Source organism: Desmodus rotundus, chromosome 3, assembly GCF_022682495.2.
Source record: "Desmodus rotundus isolate HL8 chromosome 3, HLdesRot8A.1, whole genome shotgun sequence".
Taxonomy (NCBI): domain Eukaryota; kingdom Metazoa; phylum Chordata; class Mammalia; order Chiroptera; family Phyllostomidae; genus Desmodus; species Desmodus rotundus.
In genome coordinates, this window is record NC_071389.1 from 122,533,522 (window position 1) to 122,559,661 (window position 26,140).

Below are 26,140 nucleotides of genomic sequence, written 5' to 3' on the forward strand. Positions count from 1 at the left end.
AACCTATTTTCGTTGTAATCTTAAAGCTGAATCGTGATGCAACAGAGGAATTTAGATACTAAAAAATTGGTCACTACGTGTCATTGCTCTTGGATTGTCATTGGTACTGGTTCCTTTCAGTGGACACATTAGAAAATATGTATATATTTAAGCCATGAGTTCATATTGTTATTACCAATTCAAATTGAACATTATGGGGTAACTAAATAGTATGGAGTTTTTAGTAACATTTGATTCTGCATTTGTGTTTCTGTTTTCTTACATGGAAATCTATTAAAATAACAAATCTAACAATAAAATAATGACTTGTTTTGTCCTACAATATTCATACATTAATTTGAAAATAATAATCTTGTATTGATATTAATAGTGACAACAACAATGCTACCAGATGTAGTTTAAAATTTCTTCATAGTTCTTATTTTCTTTAGACTCCCTCATTAAGGGGTGATATATTCTACACTAACTTCAAATAATTCCCTTTGTATGTTATTTATACATTTAATATACACTTAAGCTCATTTGTTTTCAATTTCAGGGATTACTTGTTTTCCTTTTTCAAATCAAATTTAAATATAGAAGTATTTGCGTGTTCAAAAGATGATACACTCAGAGAAATCTTCTATCCCTCAGTCCCTTTTACCCCCTGAGGTAACCGATCATCCTTCTAACGCATCCTTTTGCAAATATTAACAAAGACACAGACAGTTACATGCTATGTGTACTCTTCTGCACCTTGCTTTACACCTGATTTTATTACATAGCTTATTTTAAGCATGTGTATGTTCAGTTGAATTGTCTAAATTTATATAACGTCATATAAACATAAGAATTTGAAGTAAAACTGAAATGAACTCCAGTGCCTTACCATCCCCTTTTAAATGCAGTAATGGGTGAAATTATTATGCTAATAACCTATTTTCATTGTAATCTTAAAGCTGAATCGTGATAAAACAAGAAACCTATTGAAAAATAAAAACTTTTTACTTGAACATATAATAAGGAAATTTTGAGACTTAAGAAATTTTCTTTTTGTATATGTGTATGTGTGTTAGGTTTTGTAAAATATACTTTTCTTAGAGTATTGCAAATACAGCCAATGTTTGAGGTAAAAAGGAAAAAAAGACTAAAATTTTCTTCCTCTTAAACCTGGTTGCTCGGTTTTTCGGGGGGGGGGGGGTTGCAACAATTGGAAAAGAAAAAAGAAAAGTGGGGATTTTTTTAAAGGAAACATAAACTCTCTCACCCTCCCCAAAGAAAAAGTGAAAGTGAATTCCGAGGGTATTGTAGACTATTGTGTACTTATTTACATGGAGAAGTTGTCAAAATGAGATCTGAAGCACCATTACATGTATTTTTTCCTCATTACTCTACTTCAGAATGAATTATAACTATAAATTCTCTATCTTTTTCACTTCATAAAATTGGTTGTTCCTTGCCCTAGTACCTCAGCTTCCTTTGAAGAGAACTGAAAGCTCAGACTTTTCTTGTTGGTGTTAATACTATCTCTTTGACTTGTGACTTTATAGCTTTGTAGTTAATGAGTAGAACATGAGCCAAGTTAACTTCAAGGTTTTGATATTGTTTATTACAGATATCTAGGATGAGAGAACTTTTTTCTTCCTAAATAACGTTTTCTTTCTGTGAACAAAAATTTTTATTGTATTACACAATTAGTCTTTGTAACTATAATAAGCAGAAATAGCTAAGCTGCAAAGGTTACCTGTGACAATGATAATTTTGCCGTCCTGGTGTCATAAGGGAAGTTATTTTTTTAATCTTGTGAAATTTAGAAAATCTAGCCAAAGATACATTCTGAGTGATGTATTTCCTGTTGCTTTTTTTTTATTCTGCTCAAATTAACTGAATTTCATTTTACTATGACAGAATTTATTAAAGGATTCACTATATTTATATTTTTATTATGATAAAACTTTCCTAATAACATTTTATATAAAAGAAACTATTATTGCAATATTTTACTTACTTGAGAATTCTTATTTTTTTTAAACTATTCTAAAATCTGTTTTGTTTTTGGTTGTATTATCTTTTTTAAAAGTGGCTAGTGCCTCATCAGAAAAAAATGCATTAACTCATTGTATTCTTATTCACACAGGAGATGGCCATTTTCAAGATTGCAGCTCTCCAAAAAGTTATGGATAATAGTGTTTCTCTGTCTGAACTAGAATTGGCCAATAAACAATACAACGAACTGACTGTTAAGTACAGGGACATCTTGCAAAAAGATAATGTGCTTGTTCAAAGAACAAATAACTTGGAACATCTAGAGGTAAGTTTGTGTGGTCACTGAACCTTGAGATATCAGCCGTTTTTCCTTGATGATATCTTACCTGTAAGTGCCAAAGGACCTCTGGACAACTTCGTCCAGGTCATTCTCCATAGCCAACTTGTGTGATTTAGCTGAATCAGACCTCTTACCACCAGGAAATTCAAAAAGAAAAAGGAACAGATAGAAAATTATAATCATAAGAGGAAGCATCATTTAGTACCCATTTTTTCTCTTACCTCTGTTCCCAGAGCAAATTATTCTGTCATGGTCCCTGGCTTTTCTGTTTTCTTGTGGTGGTTGTAGCCAAGAGTGGATGAGATGTAAGTGGCTCTTCCCAGACCATGGGTGATCTCAGCAAATTCCCATTCTTTCTCGTGGTAGAGAGACAGAAGAGTAGGATGAAGTACTATGAATTTAATTCAAACAGCGAATATGGCCCAGACCCTTTGGCCACTTAACTCTTGTAGCCACTTAACCTCCATTCCTTTTTGTGGTAGGCAAAACAAGCTCCTGGTTTATTCATCTTCCATATCAGAAATGGAGGTTTTTCTGTCTTTTGGCTTATTTTCTTTTATGATCTTCTAATGGAGTGGAATGAGATAGAATCCTATTGGCTCAAAGCTTTTACTGCTTAGGGGGACACACTCAATGATCGAAGACATTGTTCTCAATAGCCTTCAGTGACTCCTACAGAATTATCTGAGTCACAATTGATTTATACTAACTGGAAGCAATCACGATCAGTTTACTTTTTACTTTTTTGCCAAAGAGAGATGATTATATTAATTTTATAGAAAATTTGGAATATTTAAATGTGGTAATAATTCATTTTTTCTATTTTCATGTCCTTCATCCTCTTCTCTTTATCATTAGAAAATTAGGTAAGAAATCACCTGTAGATAACATAAATGAGAAATTTTAAATTTATTTTACCTATTTTCCCAAAGAATATTTTTATTTTTTCTCAAAATTTAAAAATTTTTCATCTGTATTATATCCCTTTCTCTCCTTTATTTTCCATATCTCAGTTATAATTCTGAAAACATATCTATCCCTATTTTTAAAGAAAAATTATCTTTTGTGTTTATTATCTTTATTGTGGTAGCCATTGCTCATATCTTTATGTCCAGTGTTATGCCCACCTTACTGCCACTGAATGATAATTCTAAATGTGAATCTGACCATGTCATTCCCTTGTTTAAAACCTGTTGAAAGCTGCCAGTCACTTAAAGAATAAAAGTCAAGTGCCTGTTCTGATTAGCTTTCACTTCCTTCACTTCATCTCCTCTAACGCTCTAAGGAGTTGCACAAGGTATGTGTTAGAAACCAAACTACTGTCTCTTTAAATACAAGTGTATTTTCTTACATATATTCTTTTGTACATGCTCTTTCCTTTATTGAGAAAACTCTTCCACTCTCCCAGTTCATCTGCTCAGTGAATTTCTATTCATGTTTCAAAACTTTGTATAGATAGTCTCCTTTCTTCTGAAGCATCCTTCGTCATAGACCAAACTCCCTCTGTCTATATTAGTTCTACATCCTGTGCCTAGTTCTGCTGTTTATATCACATCATATTATATATGTTTCTATGTCTGCCTCCCCTCTGGGAATGTAAGCCTTTGATACCAGGAACTCTGCTTAATTCATGTGTGTGTTTAGTGCCTCCTGTTTGGCAGACTTAGCGCTCTTACTGTTGACCTCAGACAGGGACTGATGGTGTGGAGCCATGATGCAGAGATCATCATATATGGTGACTAAGAAATCAAAAAGGCCTTTTTAAAAAAAAAATTATTTATTTATTTCTAGAGAGAGGGGTAGGGAGGGAGAGAAACATCAATGTGCAGTTGCCTCTCACATGGCCCCCACTGAGGGCCTGGCCTGCAGCCCAGGCATGTGCCCTGACTGGGAATTGAACCAGCGACCCTTTGGTTCACAGCCAGTGCTCAATCCACTGAGCCACACCAGCCAGGGCCAAAAAGGCCTTTTAAGAGTAAAGTTTCATGGGAATAAAGATTATTGAAATTGGATTTCCAAATTTTAAAGAGCAGGGTTGGTGATTAGGACATACAAAACTGAATGGGTGATAAGGCAATTGAAAAACTAGAAATTTGGTAATAGAAGAAAAAGAAATAAATGTGTATTGAATTAGAATGAAGAAGAGGATTTGTTTTGTTTTATCACTTTTTTTTTTTTAAATGAGACCAGTGCCGTTTGAAGAGAGAGGGAAAGAAAACTTAGAGCCAATAGGAAGAGTGTGATTAAAGATTACAGATGAGAATGGTAATAAATGAGGTGCAATACCAGCGCAGGGGGGATGAAAGTGGGACCTGGAGCAAGACCAGAACTTCACTTTGAAAGAGTCTGGAACTCAAAGAAAAAAAAAAAGGGGGGGGGGGGTAGAAACATAGTTAAAATACTCCCAGCCCTTGTTTGTTTTTCTCCTATGTATTTACAGTATTTAGAACTGGGTTGTATAGTTGGGGATGTCACCAGAGTAATCTCTTACCCTGCTTTTCTTTTCATCATGACATCCCCTTTTAAAAAACCTCATTTTTCTGTTTTGATATTCTTCATTAACTCTTATTACCTGACATGCATTGTGTTATATATTGGCTTGTTTTCTAACTACGCCACTAAAACGCAATTTCTAGGATGGAATTTGTTTACCATTGAAGTACAGTGCTTAGAATACCTGGCATAGAGTAGGCGTTTTATCTGTTCAAAGAAGAATAAATCAGCTTAAAATGTACTTATGTTCCAACTCCTACATGTATGTCCCCAGCCTGACTTCTCAGAGCTGTCGTCTACTGTGTGGAATTACCACCTTTACAACTCACGTTTCAGGGGGGTCTCAAATTTAACGTGTCCAAAATGCACTCCTGATGTCTATTTCTCTCATAGTCATTCTTGTTTCAATATATGCCATATTGTCTTCAGTTAGTTAAGGCGGATACCTTAGAGTTATTCTCTGCTCACTGAAGGAGTAGAAGATAGCAGGAAGCTGCTGTCATTTTTATTTCCCCAAATAATTAATTCACATGTGTCCTCTTTTTTCATCTTTACTGCTATTACTCTAGTGTGATCCAGCATTGTCACTCATCTGGACTTTACAATATCATCGTATTTTCTGATTTCCCTGTTTATTCCTTTATTCTCTATGTTACATCCTGGAATTGTTTAATCTTTAAATCATATCCCATTATGCATTAAGTTAAATTCAGTTCTTCATCTTGACATAACATGCCTTGCTTAGTATAACCCCATTATGGTTCCTTTTTCTTCTTTTCCTTTCTTTTCTTGTTTTTTTTTTTTTTTTCCTATTTGTTTTGTATGTGTGTGTGTTTGGGTCCTAGTTATCTTTCCAACTTTCTCTTATTCCACTCTTCACTTTTATTTTTTCTCACCATGCTCATGTCCTGTAGCACTTCCAAGTCTTTCCTGCTTTAGAGCATCTGGGTTTACCAGTACATGATTTCTTTCCATGGCTGCTTTCTTGTCAAGACTGGCCCCTTCTCATAGCTTAGGTTTCAACTTAAATACCACCTCTTCGGTTGGGTATTACCTTCTTTAACTGTTCTATCTCCATATGGCTCCTTTTATTGTTCTCTGGGCCCATACTGTTTCTTTCCATATCTTGATTATTAATGATTTTCTTTTGTTTACTTACCTGTTTACTATCTGCTGTGCTATACACCCTCCCCAACTCCTGCCACACATATGTGTCCACGGACACCAAATGGTAAGGCCTGTGAAGGCCAGAATTTGTTCTGTTTCTTTTTACTGTTAACATATAGCACCCGTCATTGATAGCATGCTAGGGATGCCCAGGAACTATTTGTGTGAATGAGGGAAGTAGCACTAGTATGTGAAGGTTAGGAAGCAGTGAGTTCTTGATCAAAAGGAGTATGGCTGCAGCTAGGACCACATATTTGATACACAAGATTTTATTTTTAAATAATGTTTTATATCATATGTACATATACCTATATGTGTATTACATGTGTGGAAACTTCTAATTTTGTAAAAGAAACTGGATTGTGAGTTTCAGGAGATATATAAAGTTAAGACAATGTTATTTTTTTGGTGGTAGTCGGAATTGTAATGTAGTTTCTCAGTGCTGTTTCTGTTTAATTCAGTGTGAAAATGCATCTCTAAAAGAACAAATAGAGTCTATAAATAAAGAACTAGAGATTACCAAGGAAAAACTTCACACTATTGAACAAGCCTGGGAACAAGAAACTAAATTAGGTAAGTACTATGGTTATGATAATATAAAATGATTAAGTTCTAATAGTGAATATTTTTCATTTAAAGTTCTTTTTCTATACTGGATGAAAAGAAAGTATTTTGATAAAAATGAATTCTTTGTCTAACAGTTTAATTTAGCAGGCAGTTGAATAATATCGTGTACTAATCTCCACCCAAATTTGGTTTTCAGTTATAAAATTAGATTTGTTCCAACTAAAATCACGGTAAAAATTTATAACTAAGCATTAGCTGTTTTGAACTATTTAACAATCAAGACTTGTGATAATTTTGAAATACCTGCAGTTTAGTGACAGTATTATGAGTTCTGTCACCATGTATAAAGTTATGTCAGGACTATATCATGTGACATTTTTAAATTAAAAGGTGACTCTCTCTGTCTGTCTCTGTCTGTCTGTCTCTCTCTATGTATATATGAATATATATATATATATAACAGATGACCATATAGCATCAAAAATTTTTTTAATTTATATTACCCGTGGTTCCACTACTATATTATCACTTTTTGTATTACCTTATACATGCTTAAATATTGTATGTACTTTAAATTATAGTAAACATAGTATATACTGTATTTACTGAGTAGATATGAAAATATTGCTATGTTTTATTCATCATACTTATAAATATTTATGCAGTATCTTTCTGTGTTTGAATGATTAAATCACTAGCTTTTCTTATTTTTGTTATTGTTATAGTGCTGCAAAGAACATCTTCATGTATATCTAACAGAAATTATTTTCTCAGAGGGTATTAAAATCTTTGTTGCTCCTGCTAGGGTTTTCCATATTAGTTTTTCAAATGGTTTTCTCAGTTTATAGCATTTAAAACTTTTTATCTTGCTAGCATTATGCTTTATAATTTTCAAATAAATTTGCTACTTTGGTCAAGGTGTTTTCATGTGTTTCCTTTTGGACCTTAGAGCTCTAATGCTGTTCACAGTTGCTGTTGCTCAATACAACTGTGTTATTACATTGGTAACTGAGATATGTAGTTTAGAGAGGCCTAACATTGGGAAGTCCAAAGTAAGCTACTGTTAGAGCTCTAACTGGTGTGACTCACTCACTAGGTTGGTTGTTGTCCCTCAAACTGAAAGATCACCAGTTCGATTCCTGGTCAGGGCACATGTCTGGGTTGCATGCCAGATCCTCATTTGGGGGCGTGTAATCAATGTTTCTCTTCCTCTTTTTCTCCTTCCCTTCTTCTCTCTCTAATAATAAATAAATGTATTCTTTAAAATAAAATAAGCTACTTTTAAAAATGTAATTTTTAATTCATTAAGAGATTTGAAGTGAATTGACATCAGTGTAGCTCCTACATAAAAGAAGATACCACGTAAGATAAATAAAATTAGTATTATGCTGTATCTTTTTAATAACGCCTATCAAAATTTTTAAATTTTCAAATACTTTAATTTCTCCCATACATGGCCATGAAAGATTTTAAGCTTTCATTATTTTCTGTTTTTCATATATCTTTGTTTAAAAGTGTCTCATATTAGCTTTTTTCATCCAAGAGTTTTTGGTGTTGGGGTGGTGTGCACTACCCTCTCCCTAAGAAAATTCCAAATACGAGAGTACAGAGATGGCTAATCGTTGTACCTTTTGTGATGCGCCTCTTTTCATTATCATAGTTTAGCACAGAATTGAATGGAGAAGGGGTTTTATATTCCTTGTATATTTATATTTAATGCAATTTTTTTCTTTTATTCATGGTGTTTAGGATTGACTGAATGAGTCTGTATTCCATAATGGACTGATTAACACTTTTAGCTTCTTTCAGTCATCTGTTACTGTTAATTATTTGATCGTTGTTTGCAGTAGCTATTCTAAACTCATATGTTTAAAGATGCATGCAGAACAAAATGAAATACTTCTTAAAACTGAGGGAGACACTGAAACCAAGTCCATGGGTCATGCATATAATTCTTTGACTACTCTATTTCCTATACTGTACTTTACATCCCCATGGCTGTTCTGTAACTACCTATTTGTACTTCTTAATCCCCTTACCTTTTTACCCATTCCCTACACCACCCCTCACCTGGCAACCATCAAAACTTATCCATGATTTTTTCTCTGTTCCTCATGTTTGCTTAGTTCATTTTTTATATTCAATAGTTGATAGATATGTATTTTTGCCATTTTATTCATAGTTTTGATCTTCTTTTTCTTAAATAAGTCCCTTTAACATTTCATATAATAAGGGTTTGGTGATGCTGAACTCCTTTAGTTTATTTTTTGTCTGGGAAGCTCTTTATCTGCCCTTCAATTCTAAATGATAGTGCTGCTGGGTAGAGCAATCTTGGCTGGAGATCTCTGCTTTTCATTATTCTGAATATTCCTTGCCAATAACTTCAAACCTACAAAGTTTCTTTAGAGAAATCAGCTGACAGTCTTATGGGAACTCCCACATAGGTAACTAACTGCTTTTCTCTTGCTGCATTAAGATTCTCTCTTTATCTTTAACTTTCTGCATTTTAGTCATGATGTGTCTCAGAGTGGGCCTCTTTGCATCCATCTTGTGTGGGACTCTCTGTGCTTCCTGGACTTGCATGTCTATTTCCTTCACCAAATTAGGGAAGTTTTCTTACATTATTTTTTCAAATAGATTTTCAATTTCTTCTTTTTTCTCTTTTCCTTCAGGCAGCTCTATGAAGCAAATGTTAGGATGCTTAAGTTGTCCCATAGGCTGCTTACACTATCCTCACTTTTTTTAATTCATTTTTCTTCTTGTTGTTCTGATTGTTTGGTTTTGCTACCTTATGTTCCAATTTATTTCATTCTTAGCTTCATCCACTTTACTGTTGTTTCCCTGTAAATTGTTCTTTATTTCAATTAGTGAATCCTTCATTTCTGACTGGATTTTTTTAATGCTATCGAGGTCCTCTCTTAAGTTCCTTGAGCATCCTTATAACCAGTGTTTTGAACTCCTCATCTGAAGGATTGCTTATCTCCATTTTGTTTAGTTCTTTTTCTGGAGTTTTGATCTGTTCTTTCATTTGGGCCATGTTTCTTTGTCTCCATTTTGGTAGCCTCCCTGTGTTGGTTTCTGTGTATTGGGTAGAGCTGCTCTGACTCCCTGTCTAGGTAGCATGGCTCAGTGGGAGTGGGTCTGATTAAGCCCTTTTGTGGGTTTTTTAAGAAGAACTGCTTGAAACTGCAGAAGTTTCTTTCATTGACTCAAACCCCACTGGTTTTTGCAGCCAGAAGTTGTGGGAACTTATTTTCCTAGGACTGGAACCCTGGGCAGGGAGCCTGGTGTTGGGGCTGGGTCTCCTTTCTCCAGAGTTATCCCTCCTGATTGTTGTGTCACCACACATGGGTGTGGGTCCAGCCTGTTCCACATCTCTATGTCTCTGCTTCTCCTCCACGTCTGAATGGATATAGTTTCTTTAATTCCATAGTTGTCGTACTTCCATTCCGCTCAGTTTCTGATGGTTCTAAGTGATGGTTGTTCTGTAGTTTTGTTGTAATTTTGATGTGGTTGTGTGAGGAGGCAAGCTATGTTTTCCTGCACCTCCATCTTCTTATTTTATTTAACCACAGACTTCTTTGCCCAAAGACAAGCCATACTATATGTGTGTGTGTGTGTGTTTATGTATATATAGCATACATATGTACATATATATACACACATATAATCATGCATATATGAGATTATTTTGTGATAACTAATAAAGTAAATTAAAATACTTGATACTAGGTATTTACAAAAGCTATGTAATACTCATGGTTAAAGAAGATAGATACTCGGTGAGATCTGTAAATCATATGGCTTCATATTTTAATTTCTGCTTGACTCTGTGACACTTTAAAATGAAGTCATTGCACTTATATTCACCAAATAGTGTTATTCTTTTAATTTCTTATTATATCATTTATCTACTTTGTTATCAAAATATAGTTATTTACCCTTTTTTAACTCTGTATGTGACACCATTTCCACTATATTTTTACATTGGTATGTCAGTAATCCCAGGAGGAGTAGTTTTTATTATCATTTGATTGATGGAGACTGTGCGTCTCAGATGCATGCAGAGGTTACATGGGAAAGGCAGCGTGTAACAGGAAGGGCTGTGTCTAGAGCCATGATTAGGGTCCGGACCTGCCATAATTCAGAGGGCTCGTGTTTTTTCTTGAACACAAAGTCTAAAATACCTGGAATATAATTTTTATAAGAACAGCATAAGTTTGACTTAAATATTCTTGTATATAGGAAATGAATCTAATATGGATAAGGCAAAGAAATCAATAACCAACACTGAGATTGCTTCTATTTCAAAAAAAATCACTATGCTGGAGATGAAGGAATTAAATGAAAGGCAGCGGGCTGAACATTCCCAAAAAATGTATGAACACATAAGGACTTCATTAAAACAAATGGAAGAACGTAATTTTGAATTGGAAACCAAGTTCGCTGAGGTTTGATATTACCATTTTTATTATGTAATTAAAAAAATAAGGAATTAGTTGTGGTAGACATTGTATTATGTACGAGGTTTGTTTGTATCTCTGAAGTAGCATATTAATATAGTACTCATGCTTTATGTAATGGATAAGGATAAAATATGTATTTTTTAATGTTTAAAAAGAAAACAAATATTTCTGTGAATGAGTTCTTATTTCTCACCAGCATTACATTATTAGATTTAATTTGCAAAAGAAAGAATACTTGCTTAATGATGGAGTTGCTTGCCACTACCTTCCATTCATTTAACAAATATTTATGTGGTGCCTATTTCATTCTAGACACTGTAGAGGGGCTGGAATTAGAGCAGGAAACAAAATACTGTGAACAGCAGTCTCTGCTCTGAGGCACTTCGTATGCTTATCGGAGATTTTCGACTTTTTTTTGACATGGTCAGAATTATTAAAGTGGGTGGTAATAAATACAGTTTGCAAGTATTTGACAGTTTATGATGAAGTAGCATTCTTGTAATATTCATTTGTTTTACCTTGAGTATTAGTATAATTTTCAAAGCATGGCATCATTTTGTTTTGTTTTAACTGCCACTAAATATATACTAAGATTTTATTAACTCATTTAGATTTATTTACAGGTGATAGAACTGAAGTAAAATATAATGAGTATACTGCATTCCTAGCACATTAAGAATATCAGAAATTCTGCCCCGGCTGGTGTGGCTTAGTGGATTGAGCACCGGCCTGCAAACGTAAAGGTCACTGGTTCGATTCCTAGTCAGGGCACATGCCTGGATTGCAGACCAGATCCTCAGTTGGAGATGTGTGAGAGGCAGCCTGTGCGTTTCTCTCTCACATCGATGTTTCTTTCCCTCTCTTTCTCCCTTCCTTATCCTCTCTCTAAAAGTAAATAAAAATAAAATCCTAAGAGAAATATCAGAGATTCTGATATTATTTGATTGTGAGTTACCTAACAAAAATGACTTCTGGCGAGTTGGCATATAACCAGAGTTTGCATAATTTGTTCCTGACTCTTTCTCTCTTTACCCTTTTCAGTCTGTTCTTTGTCCTTCACACTCAATTCAGTGTGTGGAGTGATGCAATGTAAAGAGGGCTGCGCTATGCTAAAAGCTAAATTAAAAAGAAAAGCCTCTTTACAAGCTGATATATCTGAATATTTCTTGTTACTTTTTTTTTAGCTTACCAAAATCAACTTGGAAGCACAGAAGGTAGAACAGACTTTAAGAGATGAATTAGCTGATAGTGTGAGCAAGACAGTAAGTGATGCTGATAGACAACGGATTCTAGAATTAGAGAAGAATGAAATGGAACTCAAAGTTGAAGTGTCAAAGTAAGTTCATGTAAAACTTTCTGGTCACTTGATTAGATGTATCTTTCTACTCTTAATTTGTTTTTAAGAAAGCTAGAAATACAGTGGTACTGGGAAAATATTGTTAGTGGCAATTGATATTGGTTTCTTTTCAAAAGAACATGCTTAAATAATCTAATTAGATTGATTTTTAATGGGCATAAATAATAATGTTGAAGAGGAAATCACTTCTCAAGATTCACAAATTTTCAGAGTCCAAGGGTAATGTTGCAGAAAGAGCAGACTGGGAACCAAGACCTTCTGAGGCCTAATTCTTCTACATATTAACATATTTTTAGAAGGGAGGGCCATTAATTTATTTAAACTTGCTTTTTATTTTTTACTTTATTAGAACAGAAATAGTGCCTCTTCTACCTGTTCAGAAGGTTGATGTAAAAATACAATGAAACATTCAAATTTTGGTTAGTTTTGGGTATCTACTATATATACTATGCTAAACATATACTAACTCATACAATTATACTTAATAACTCTGAAGTAACATTGTTATTTTCATGTTATGTGTAGAAACAGTTTATTTGCTTAGAATACAACATATATGTAAGGTGTAAGTACTGTGTGCCGGGTAGGTATGCTATATAGGCACTCTTCTTTGTAATTATGTGTTACTTCTGTAGAAAAGTGTGAGCATCCCAATTTGGCTGGTGAAAACACAATTCAATATACAGACGATGTATTGTAGAAACCTGTAATTTTATAAACCAAAGTCACCACAATAAATCAAACAAAAAAAAACCAAAAAAAAGTGTGAGGATCCCTGAGTTGATCTATCAAGTGCAAATAATTAGTGAAAAGAGTTTTATGGCCTCCCCATAGTTAATAGCCATTTATTGGAGCTTTGATATCATTTTGGGAATGTCAGCCATTTTCACTGTGAAAGATTCCTTTTTTATTCTTCCTATCACCTCATGGACCTTACCTTTTGAATGAGCTAAGTTATGTTATTCATTTTATATCTTAATTAATGAAAACTTAATATTACTGTCAATGAGAGCTTGTAATCATTATGAGGAAACCTTACTTATATGTCACACTAAGATAAAATAATTCCAGCCCAGAGTAAAATGCATTTTACTTTACCTGTGTTATCTCAACACAGTAGTCATATAAGAAATTTAATAAATTCCCTGGCTGGTGTGGCTCAGTGGATCAAGTGCCGGACTGCGAACCACAGGGTCGCCAGTTTGATTCCCAGTCAGGGTACATGCATGGGTTTTGGGCCAGGTCCCCAGTAGGGGGCGCAGGAGAGGCAACCACACAGTGATATTTCTTTCCCTCTCTCCTTTCCTTTCCCTCTCTAAAAATAGATAAATAAAATCTTTAAAAAATGAAATTTAATAAATTATCATCAAGCTTCTCCCTTTTATTGTAAATTTAGAAAATGTATAATCTTCTTCACATTTCTGATAACTTGTAAATTAAAATAAAGCAAATCAATACATGCATTAATCTACCTAGAGAACCTAGGAATTTTAAATATCTGTAATCTTTTTTTAGGCCAAACCTCACTTTTAATTTTATTGTATTTTTTCTATTGCCATTTAGCCCCCTCACACCCCACTGCACCCCGCAGTCACCACACTGTTGTCCATAAGTCCTTTTACCTTTTTGCTTAATCCTTTTATCCCCTAACTCCTCCCATAGCTGTCAGCCTGCTCTCTGTCCATGAATCTATCTCTATTTTGCTTGTTAGTTCACTTTATTCATTAGATTCCATATATGAGTGAAATCATTTGTCTTTTTCTGATTAGTTTATTTCACTTAGCATAATATTCTCTAGGTCCATCCATACTGTCACAAATGGTAAAATTTCTTCATTTTTACAGCTGAGTAGTATTCCATTGTGTAAATATCCCATAGTTATTTTACCCCCTTATCTACTGATGGATGCTTGGGCTGCTTCCATATTTGGGCAATTGTAAATAATGCCGCAATGAACATAGGGGTGTTTATGTTCTTTCAAGTTAGTGTTTTGGGTTTCTTTGAATAAATTCAGAGAAGTGGAATCTCTGGTTCAAAAGGCGTATCCGTTTTTAATGTTTTGAGGTTATTTTCATACTGCTTTCCCCCGTGGCAGCACCAGTCTGCATTCCCATCAACAGTCCGAAAGGGTTCCCCTTTTGTTACAGATAGGAAGAGAGAGACCCGAGTCAGGATGTCTCTCCCCCAATTTGGTTCTTGTCTCACTCGCGAGACACAAACTCAAGTGAGAGACAAACACGTATAGTGGAAATGAGATAGCAAGTTTATTTATGAAATACATACGAGTACAAAGCTGCAAGCAGACACCCAGCTAGTCTGAATGCGTCACATATCGAGGAAAAAAAGTTGTTAGTGGATCTGTTAGTGAGTTTGTTCTGTACACTTGAGCTACAAGTGGGTACCTAGCTAATCTGAGTACACTGACTATTGGAGTTCAGGGGTTATTATACCTCAGTCAGCTTTTAGGTTCCCTCCCCTTCTCCCCTTTCTAAATCTTAGGAATAATGTCCAGATACAAAGGCTTTCTTTCTCAGTTAGTAAAGCTCTTTGTCCTAGTGAAATTGTTACAGAGGCCCCCTCTCCCATCATGGGCCCCCCTCTTCCTCCTGTGCAATTCCCACTTGTGATGTTCAGATCACCCGGCAATCTTAGTAAGGTTGTTCCGGAAGCCCCTTTTCTCAGCACAGTCTGAAGGACTCTCCCCTCCTCCTGTGCTATTTTGCTTGTGATGCTCAGGAACCTAGCAGATCTTACCAAACTGAGCTCAGGACTGCTGAGCTAATTGGTGAGACAGGACTTCTCTTTGCTTCTAGCCTCCTGTATTAAATTCTTTATTAAGTTGTAATGGTGAGGGCCCTGCCTTTGTTTCCCCTCTGGCTGTTCATTCCTAGCTGCTGCCTAACACTTTTTCCATATTGTCACCAGCAATTAATGTGGAATTATAACAAATAAAGCTACTTAATACCTTATTCTAGCTATGCCAAACTATGATAAATGTCTTTTCAAAAACATGTGAGATAGGAGTACTTGGATCACATGCATTTGGAAAATAATATGTACAAGGGAAGACCCCCCCAAAAACCAGAATTATGTTGTGGAGGGCAGGCCCCTTATAGTACAGGCTACCCCTGCGTGGTAAGTGTTCTAGGAACCCCTTTGTATCAGTGTAGCAACTGCCATTGTTGTGAGAGGCTTCTTTGGGCTTCAGTGAATATTTTGAAGGCTCTTTCTATGCATTCGCCCTTCATGATAGGTGATTTAAGAGCGCACCGGCCCACACTACATTGAACATTCAACAGTTTTTGACCAAAAACATCATGACCCCTGTGCCCCACCTCCCTTATTTACCCAACTGCAGCCCAAGCAACTTTCGTTTTCTTTCCCTGGATGAAGAAAGTCCTCAGAGGGAAATGTTTTACCGATGTGGAAGAGGTGGAACAAAAAACAGCAGAAGCACTAAAAGGCATCAGAATTAACAAGTTCAAAAACTGTTTTGAGCAGTGGAAAAAATGTCTCAATAGGTGTATTGTATCAAATGGAAAGTACTTTGAAGGTGACTGAAGTTTAAACATGTGAGAATAAATACATAATTTTTTATAAATAAATTCTGGTTTTTTGGTGGTCTCCCCTCATATGTATAGTTTCAGATAATTTTTTACTTTAAAACTTCTCAGAATATTTAATATGATACTATATATTATGAATTTTCAAGGGGGGAGGGATGTTGGGAATGGAGTTTTTTCATAAAACACATGTTAAGCTCTCACGGAATTATGTTTCATGGAACAGTTTAGGAAACTTTGCTTTAACATTTCATACAAAGAAGAGATGCTAAAACCTTTTCCAAGGGTTTAAAAATTTGAAATCCTGGTATTTATTTACTTAGAAAATGTACCTAATTGTTTCTGAAATATCACTTCCAGACTGCGAGAGATTTCTGACATCGCCAAAAGGCAAGTAGAAATTTTGAGTGCACAACAACAGTCCAGGGAAAAAGAAGTAGAGTCCATCAGGGTGCAACTGATAGACTATCAGGTATGTGCAGTGTTGCCGTCTATATTGATTTTATGCCTAAATTCACATTAGATGTCGGGATGATTTTATGGTTTTAATCAGCGAATATATCAAATTGAGCCTCCTATACAATTTAATTTGAATTACCATTTATAATACAGAAAAGCATTTAAATGCCTACAAATGCATTGCTCTGAATGTTGGTCAGAGTTAAGAGAGTGAGGAGAAATGTTAAGTCTTTCATAGCAGTATTTTCTCTCCTAGCTTTATGTAGCTTTTCACACATTCTCACATATGCTTTTTTAGAATAAAAAAAACACACTGTCCGTGTTAGTATTATACCATTACTGTTATTTATATATGGAAGGTAAAAAAACAAACAATATTATTCCAACTGTTACTTATTCAGATGACAGATTTGGATTTTCTGTTTTGGGTTTTTTTTTTTTTCTTTGTTTTTTGTTGTTTACAGTTCTTTGGTAATTTGTATTAATGCAAGGTTAGATTTTTGTAGGACCTCAGGTAGCACAATTTTAAATTTTATTTAGTAAATTATGATATTGAATCCATGATCAGCTTCATTGGAAAAACTTGAGACTTACTACAATATATATAATTTTTATATTAGGCACAGTCGGATGAAAAGGCACTAATTGCCAAGTTGCACCAACACATTGTCTCACTTCAAATTAGCGAGGTTACTGCGCTTGGTAAGTTGGAGTCTCTTACATTGAAACTGCGGAAGATGGAGGCCTGTAATTTGCGCTTAGAACAGAAACTGGATGAGAAGGAGCAGGCTCTCTATTTTGCCCGCTTGGAGGGGAGGAACAGAGCAAAACATTTGCGCCAAACAATTCAGTCTCTACGACGCCAGTTTAGTGGGGCTTTGCCCTTGGCACAGCAGGAAAAGTTCTCTAAAACGATGATTCAGCTACAGAATGACAAACTGAAGATAATGCAAGAAATGAAAAATTCTCAACAAGAATACAGAAATATGGAAAACAAAAAAATGGAGTTGGAATTAAAGTTAAAGGGGCTGGAAGAGTTAATAAGCACTTTAAAGGATGCCAGGGGAGCCCAAAAGGTAAAACATTGATTTTTAACTTCAGTGTTTCCAGAAGAGTTAGATAATTTTAGGTTCTTAACATGTGCCTATATATAAAATGTTTAATATATGACCAAAATTCCAATTATAATATATTAGTTGAGATTTTATAAATTAGGGTTTTTGCTTTATTAAATGTCTATTTGTAAGAATAAAACGAGATTCTTGTAAGCAATGGTTTTAGTAGAAATGTAGATTTTAAAATATCGAATAATTTTAAATACTCTAAAAAACTATATATATATATATATAAATAAAATACTAGTTTGTAATTATGTTTAAACATTATATGGTGATCATTTGAATTCTACTCTTTGGAATCATGATTTGTATAAAATTATGTACAAGTAGTAGGCCCATGTTTATTTTTAGTAATATTTTGTTTTTACCTTATTTGAAATAATTAAATGAAAAATAATTGTCTTGCAACTAAATTTTATTTTCTAAGCTAAAATATTTAGGATTTTCATTTTTGAAAGTAAAGCCAATTTTCAGTTACATACTCACAATAAGACCCAATAAATACATTAAATGAGTAAATGAAGGTGAATGTTAGCACTATCCCACTCAAAACATAATTTGAAGAATGTTTTATGTTAAGCTCCCACATACTTTTAGAAAATTCTATGGAAATTGTAAATAAGCTGCCATGTGGCTTAACAAAGGATAGTTTTATATATTATTTTATTATATAATGTTCATTCATTTGAATTAAAGTCATTAGGATTGTGCAGAAAAATGTTATTTCCTCATATAGCATTTACATTTGTATATATGAATATGAATCTTTAGGTAATCAGTTGGCATATGAAAATAGAAGAACTCCGTCTTCAAGAGCTTAAACTAAATAGAGAATTAGTCAAAGATAAAGAAGAAATAAAATATTTGAATAATATAATTTGTGAATATGAGCATACAATCAGCAGTCTGGAGGAGGAAATTGTACAGCAGAACAAGGTTTCATTTTATATTTATTTTGATGTTTTGTTGCAATATTTTAAACAAAAACATTGTATGAATGACTACTTCTCCTACTTGAATTTAGCTTCCATTGTTTTGGTATAAAATATTCTATTTTTTATTTTCTAAATCATTATAAAAATGCATATTTATTTATTTATGTTGAAATAGTAATCTTAAACTTAAAAAAGGAATAATATATAAGTACATTTATCTTTCCTTCTCATTGATAAATATATAAGCTCCATGGTGAAAGGGACTGGGCTTTGTTCACTGTTACACTTACATTTCCTAGAGTAGCGCTTGGTACATAGTACGTGTCATTAAGTGTGTTTTGGGTGGATAGATGGATGCGTACATGAATGTATTGAAATTCCAACTCCATATCTGCCTATCTCTATGACCATAAGCAGGTTACTTTACCTCTCTGGGTTTGCTTCCTTTTCCCGTAGAATAATAGTGACCTCAAAGGGTTGTTGTGAGAATTAAGTAAGAAAATGCATGTGAAAATGCTATTATATGCTTGGTGAGTGTCTCTGTGTATGCCTGACACACACTGTCTTTGATCAGTTTCATGAAGAAAGGCAAATGGCCTGGGATCAAAGAGAAGTTGAGCTAGAACGGCAGCTTGACATTTTTAACCGTCAGCAAAGTGAAATACTAAGTGCAGCACAAAAGGTATGAGTGATTTGCTACTGTTTGCTACTCTGCAGCATGGCCCATAATGTTAACCAACAGAAATGTTTTCTAAAGTCAGATGGAATTTTAATTTATGTTTCCTTTTATATTTCAAATATAAGTGGGGTTTAACCGTGTCTTGTCATATAATTGTAAAAATTAATATTATTTTCCTTAATGCTACAACTTTTTTTCAAAATGCTATTTTTAATAGTTTGAAGAGGTTCCAGGATCAATGCCAGACCCAAGTTTGCCCCTTCCTAATCAACTTGAGATTGCTCTAAGAAAAATTAAGGAGAATGTTCGAATAATTCTAGAAACACGGGCAACTTGCAAATCACTAGAAGAGGTAATTAGAAAAATTTGCATTTTGATTAATGTATTATTGGGTTTTATTGTGGAATTTATTATATTCCAATATAATAATGTTTATTCCAATTATAATAACATAATATAATATTATAATAATATAATATTCCAATTATAATAATATAATATTCCAATTATAATAATATTTATTATATTATTGTGGAATTTTCTAAATATAGTGTGGGGCAAAAGTAGGTTCACAGTTGTTCATATGGAAAATAATACCATGATAAATAGTAACGTAAGAATAAACTGTGTTTCACATACAACTGTAAACCTACTTTTGCTTCACCCTGTAATATTTTTTAATGAGGACGATGGGTAGAATGATGAATCTGTTGCTAATTCCACTCTCCTTTTATATTCTATAATGCTTCTAATAGCCAATAAAGAACAATAGATACAGCTAATTTGAGTTTTTTCTGTTTTGTTTTCATAAGCCACATATTTTATAATAGTGATTTATTGACTTGGGCAACTAAAGTTCCAATTTTGTACACTGCTGACTTATAAATTGCTCTTCTAGTGGTCTGATAATCAATGGACTGGAATAAAAGGAACAATTCATTACATTTTCTTTCTAAATTTAGCACCACCACACATTTCTAGTTCTAAAACTACAAGATCTAAATAAAGTAACTTAAATTTCATTTTCATCATAACAATGAAATTTCTAATACATGCGATATAGTTTTACAAATAAGGGATGCATGTAGATAACTGAGCCATTACATAGCAATACAATCAGTTTAACCTTATTAGTATCTTTTGGCTATTGTAAGTATGTTGTAAACAACAAAGGGAAACTTTTTAAAACTTATAACTCATTTAAAATTCAGATGCACATTTAAAAAAATATATACTTCAATAATTTATTATGATCTGATCATTGCAGAAGCTAAAAGAAAAAGAATCTGCTTTACGGTTAGCAGAGCAAAATATCCTGTCAAGAGACAAAGTAATCAATGAACTGAGGCTTCGTTTACCTGCCACTGCAGAACGAGAAAAGCTTATAGCGGAACTCGGCAGGAAAGTAGTGGAACCACAGTCCCATCACACGTTGAAAATTGCTCAGCAGACCATTGCCAACATGCAGGCAAGGTTAAATCAAAAGGAAGAAGTGTTAAAGAAGTATCAGCATCTTCTGGAAAAGGCCAGAGAGGTATTTCATTATGTTATGCTCTTTTATTTATTATATTTTTTAGTGAAATGCAAATATTATTCTGCCCTGAAGTGGCAGTTCATTTCTTGCTTTCAAATAGATTCCATTTAGAAATTGTTACTTTCATTGATTGGATTACAGATCTGTCAGTAAAATTGGCAGTTTCTGAATGAATCTTTCTCTTATGGATTGACTAAATTAGGAATAGCTGTCATGGTGAAACCATATGATATTCAAAAACACCATCTCAGTTTATAGGTAAGGATTGAGTCAATAAGTTAGAATGAAATCTTGTCACACTAGCAGTAAGTGAAATCAGATTTGCTAGAACCTTGGGGGGAAGCAGCATTTAAAAACTTTTCTAGAAGCAAGTTAAAAGATGATGGATACATATTATTCTAATATTAATATTAAATTATGACCTAAGGCTGAACTTGACATCTTGAATATGTACTAGCGGAAATGCATATTGGTGTAAATATGTTTATGTGCCAATATTGTTCCTTCCCTATCTCACAGGGATTGTGAAAGTTTAAAGATAAAAATATTTAGTATCTTTAGATTGTAAATTTATTTAAATCATAATTTAAGATATAGTCTTGATTTGCTGTAAAACAGGAGCAAAGAGAAATTGTTAAGAAACATGAAGAAGACCTTCAGATTCTTCATCGTAAATTAGAACTTCAGGCTGATAGTTCACTCAATAAATTCAAACAGACGGCCTGGGTAAGACTCTAAGAACTTTGTTCTATTCTTGATAGATTTCTGAGACCATATAATTGAAAATTTAGTTCCTTTTTTGGGGGGGCAGATAGAAGCCACCCTATGTTTTGTTGCTAGAATAATCTTCTAAAAACACAGTTCTGATCATTCTTCTCCCTAGACCCACATCCTTTAGTATCTCACTGCTGCCTATAAAATCGTGTTTGTATTCTTTAGCCATATACTCAAAGCCTTCCATGTCTGACCTCGTCTTTTTTTTCAAATTTTGCTCATTATTTGTTTACCTAAATGTAACTGATTTTCAGGTTCTGAATGCAGTTTATACTTGGCTCTTTTGATCTGTGTCTTTTGTATGTGTAAAATGATCTATCTTTCACCTCCTAACAGGCAAACTGTATCATCCTTGAGCCTCACTCATTAATTCAGTCCATGTTGATTGAATTGTTCTTTCACTACATGTAGGGACTCTGCTAGATATTGGGAATACAAACAATAGGATGTCTATTTCCTGTTTTCTTTAAGCTTTTATTGCCTATTACACTTTAGATTAGATAATATTTTTGAGTATTTGAGGAACCAGGTTAAATTATGGAATAAGCATCACACGGAGTTGTACATGTTCAGAGCACTTTATTCATATTTCGCAGGACTTACTAAAACAGCCTCCTCCTCCAGTTCCTACCAACAAGCATTTCATTCGTCTTGCTGAGATGGAACAGACGGTAGCAGAACAAGACGACTCTCTCTCCTCACTTTTGATCAAGCTAAAAAAGGTGTCTCAAGATTTAGAGAGACAAAAAGAAATCACTGAATTAAAAATCAAAGAATTTGAAAATACCAAATTACGGTAAGCCTTAGAAATATATCACAACAATGAGCAAATAGCAATAATGATAGAATAAGGATAACCTGTTTTCTGTGTTGTGCAGCTTTCTAAAAACTTTATATATATTATCTTGTTTATCTTCAGGACTACTTATGACAGAGGTTATAATCTCCCCATTTTTTACATAGGAATCTAGGCCACAGGAAGGTTCGGTAACATCCCTGGGAGGAAATGGGGAAGTCACAATTTGAATCTAGTCAGCCTGATTCAAGTGCCCTGAGTCTTTGTCTAGAATCTTGTTTTTAACCTCTTTAAAGAGATTATTCTCTGGAAGAGAATTAGCAATATTGTATGGTATTCTTGGTATCTAATTTTTCTCATTCTATTGACTTTTATACATGAGATGTTACTTTTGATAAAGTCTCTGTCTTGTTTTACAGTATAAAATTGCTTCTGCTTTTGAACCTAATGTCTGAATGTAGAAAATAATCATCTTTAAAATTACCTTATTTATATAATTTTTTTGCCATTGAAATAATTGAGTTGTTGTTTTGTACTTTACTATGTCATTTTAGTCTATAATTACACTTTTGTTTTCTGTGTGCAAATTGGTATTATTGACATAAGGACATCCAAACCTGTAGGAAAATTTTATAAGAGTTTATGGGAATTTAAGTCAAACAGAGATGCACCTGGAAGTAAGATCTCTGCAGACACAGAAATGCTTCCAAGGATGACAGTTTGTGGTTTCTGTCTGGCATTTGGATTGAGGAAGGAACGGCAAGGAAGATTACAGGGTGGTGGGAGAAAGCAAGTCAGGGACTGGGTTACAGAATAATTGACGAGGGTTATGTGCTCTCTCTCCCAGGAGTCGGAAAAAGGGCATTTCAAAGGTGTGTTAACCTAGGTGAACAAAAACAATGGGCAGGGCTCACTTAAGGCAAAGATACACCTTTTACTAAAGAAGTTATAAGCCTGGGGTGTGACTACCCACCATGAACTGCTTCCTCAGTTAAGAATTTATGACCAGATCACCTAGGGTTATGTATGGTTAGGTTTATTTTTTTTGTCCAGTATGTATATTTTAATGTGTCTGAGGAAATTACCGTATTTTTAGGACTATAAGACACTTTCCCCTGTAAATTTGGGAGGAAAATGGGGGGGGTGCGTTTTATAGTCCATATGTAGCTTACATTTACATTGGTAAAATATTAGGTTATTAAATATTTTACCACACTTTTTGCTCAAAATTAGGTTATTAAATATTTTACCACACTTTTTGCTCAAAATAGGAATTTTTTTCCTATTTTCCTCCTCTAAAACCTAGGTGCGTCTTATGGTCCAAAAATACAGTATAGATCTTCGTATTTTTCTTAGTAAAACCTTATATTTCCCCAATTTAATGATTAAAGTAACACTTTTTTTTGCTGTAAGCAACAAGTCTCAGTGTTTAGCACTTCTTTATAGTGTAATACAATTCTCATTGGTCAGTTTGACTCTACCTATTGTTAACTTTACTATGCAATGTTGAGTACAAAGTGGACTGCATGTAATTTAGTATATGGACCTACTAATGATGAATGAATGATAGGATTAACTGGATTAAGTCTGCTGATTGTGTCTACTTCCATATCTATAGATATAAGATGTTAGTTATGGATGTGATACTAGTGTTACATTTGTTTTGGAACCATAAACAAATTAATGATGACATAATTTCTGTGAGAGTTTACATTTTGTCTTTGCGACATGACAGTGTAGGACAGTGGTTGTCGACTGAGGTGCCCCCGTGGACATTTGGTAATGTCTGGACACTTTTTCTGACATGACCACTAGGAGTGCTACTGGCATCTCGTGTGTAGAAGCGATGGATGCTGCTAAACATTTTCATGCATAGGACCACTCACTCCTTGCCCCCCAACAAAGATTTATTCAGTCAAATAGTTAACGGTGCCATTTTTGGGAAACCCTGAGAAGAGGAAACAGTCACATCTTGCAGGGCACGTAGTATTTAAGTGCCATTTGTTCATTTTCCGTGTCATTTGTTTAGACCACAAAAGTACTTGATGCAGTCATTACCAAAATAGTAGACGGAAACTAGAAAGAAAAAGTCTATTTTATGTTAAGTTTAAGAGTAGTTAAGTGGAATAAAGAATTGTATATCTTTTGGATTTGAATCAAGACTTAGGTTGTAAGAATACTTAGGACCAAGTATTTGCTCTTTATATAAAATTTGTGTCAATCAAAGTTTTAATTGCAGCAATCACTCTATTAAATACATATGTTTGCTTATATTAGGCTCCAAGAAAACCATGCAGATGAAATAAAAAAAGTGAAAGCAGAACTAGAGGACTTAAGGTGCCTTCTGGCCCAGTCACGAAATGAGTCACAGAGTTTAAAATCCGAACTTCAGGCTCAAAAAGAAGCAAATTCAAGAGCTCCAACAACGACAATGAAAAACCTAGTGGAAAGGTTAAAGAGCCAGTTAGCCCTTAAAGAGAAACAACAGAAAGTAAGTAACAACAGAAAGTTACCAATATTCAGGAAATGCATGTGGTAGATTGTTTTTAGATTAGACTTGTTAAAGATGATTAGTTTTTCTCTCTCTGTTGGAATAGAGTATGAGCCTTATTTTATTTCTGTTAAGCAGGGTCTTTTAAGAAAATTGTCTTAACCAGCCTTATTGGTGGTGTTTGTAAATTCAGAAATAGCCCAGTTTACCTTTTTATGTTGTGATCAATCTGAGAGGTGTGTTATCTGTGGGAAATAGAAATAAGAGGGGACCTTAATTCCATTATTTCCTTTCCTTTTCTACTGGGATTTTATGCTACTGCGAGACTATTTTGAAAATTTTGAATAAATAATTTTAAGCAATTTTGGGCTTAAGAGGGGGAGATATAACAGTGAATAGGAAAAGTTAAAAAAGAAGGTCACATAGATACTTTTATAAAAAGTAGGTCAGTGGATTTTCTGATTTATTAGTTTTTTAAATTTATCAGATTCGATATACTCAATTGTTTCAGAAGTTGCTGTTGTTTTTCTGTGCTAGCTCATGAAATTTATTGACAAATTTTAAGCCTTTTTTAATCTAGTAACTTTCCTAGTGTAGTTAAATTCAGTTAGTTTCATATGGAGGATGTATTGAGTAATTCAAATAAATATCTAAACTTGGATATTTGAAAACAAAACTTACCTGGTTTTCAATTCAGGCAATAATACAAATTGCCTGATTTAATGCCGGGTTCCCAAAATTGTTATTGTCAAGATTTTGGACTCTCATACTCAATTTGGAAAGAATTGAGTTCTATTAGTAAAGGAAATTCATTTGAAAAAGTTGTCTTGTAGTTTGTGAATTATGTTTGATTAAGCACATGGTATTTTAGGCAAATAGTTGAAAGAAGTATTACATATCGCTGATATAAAACATCAGATTTTCAAAAGAAATTGTATATCTATTGACACTTTTAGGCACTTAGTCGAGCACTTTTGGAACTCCGGGCAGAAATGACAGCAGCAGCTGAAGAACGTATTATTTCTGCGACTTCTCAGAAAGAGGCGGATCTCAATGTTCAACAGATTGTTGACCGACATACTAAAGAGCTCAGGGTGAATATCAACACATTCATTAATATAAAAACCTTCCTGATAACTCCAATGGAAGAGAACCCACTTTTTTTTTTTAACAATAAGTATCTTTATTGTACTTATGCCCTGGTTATCACCTTGGAATTAGCAGTGAATAGGCCATTTTAAGCTACTCTTCCTAATAGAATTATATTTAATAAACATTTTACAAATGATTTTTACTTCTGTATTAGTAAGTGAGGTGTAACTATGTAGATTTTTTGTTTATTTCTTTTGTCATATCAGAATTTTCTATCTAGTTTTTGCTAGTTATAATATGAGTTAATTAGCTTTCCTTTTTTTACCCCTGAAATAGTTTATGGA

General features: G+C 33.9%; 1 protein-coding gene across 6 annotated transcripts in view; it reads left to right on the top strand.

The window, feature by feature from the left end:
* CEP290 (centrosomal protein 290) overlaps positions 1 to 26,140 on the top strand; it is a 94,538-nt gene that overhangs the window by 35,654 nt on the left and 32,744 nt on the right. For 5 of the 6 annotated variants that reach the window (XM_045204460.3, XM_045204405.3, XM_045204493.3 and 2 more), the window contains exons 25-38: positions 2,117 to 2,290; positions 6,427 to 6,538; positions 10,778 to 10,983; positions 12,183 to 12,334; positions 16,279 to 16,390; positions 16,998 to 17,453; positions 18,267 to 18,431; positions 19,005 to 19,112; positions 19,327 to 19,461; positions 20,377 to 20,643; positions 21,262 to 21,369; positions 22,014 to 22,213; positions 24,491 to 24,704; positions 25,661 to 25,798. In XM_045204460.3, coding sequence (XP_045060395.2) covers positions 2,117 to 2,290; positions 6,427 to 6,538; positions 10,778 to 10,983; positions 12,183 to 12,334; positions 16,279 to 16,390; positions 16,998 to 17,453; positions 18,267 to 18,431; positions 19,005 to 19,112; positions 19,327 to 19,461; positions 20,377 to 20,643; positions 21,262 to 21,369; positions 22,014 to 22,213; positions 24,491 to 24,704; positions 25,661 to 25,798 — 2,547 coding nt within the window. The remainder of the gene's footprint in view (positions 1 to 2,116; positions 2,291 to 6,426; positions 6,539 to 10,777; positions 10,984 to 12,182; positions 12,335 to 16,278; positions 16,391 to 16,997; positions 17,454 to 18,266; positions 18,432 to 19,004; positions 19,113 to 19,326; positions 19,462 to 20,376; positions 20,644 to 21,261; positions 21,370 to 22,013; positions 22,214 to 24,490; positions 24,705 to 25,660; positions 25,799 to 26,140) is intronic. The other variant, XM_045204520.3, reaches the window with a different exon arrangement.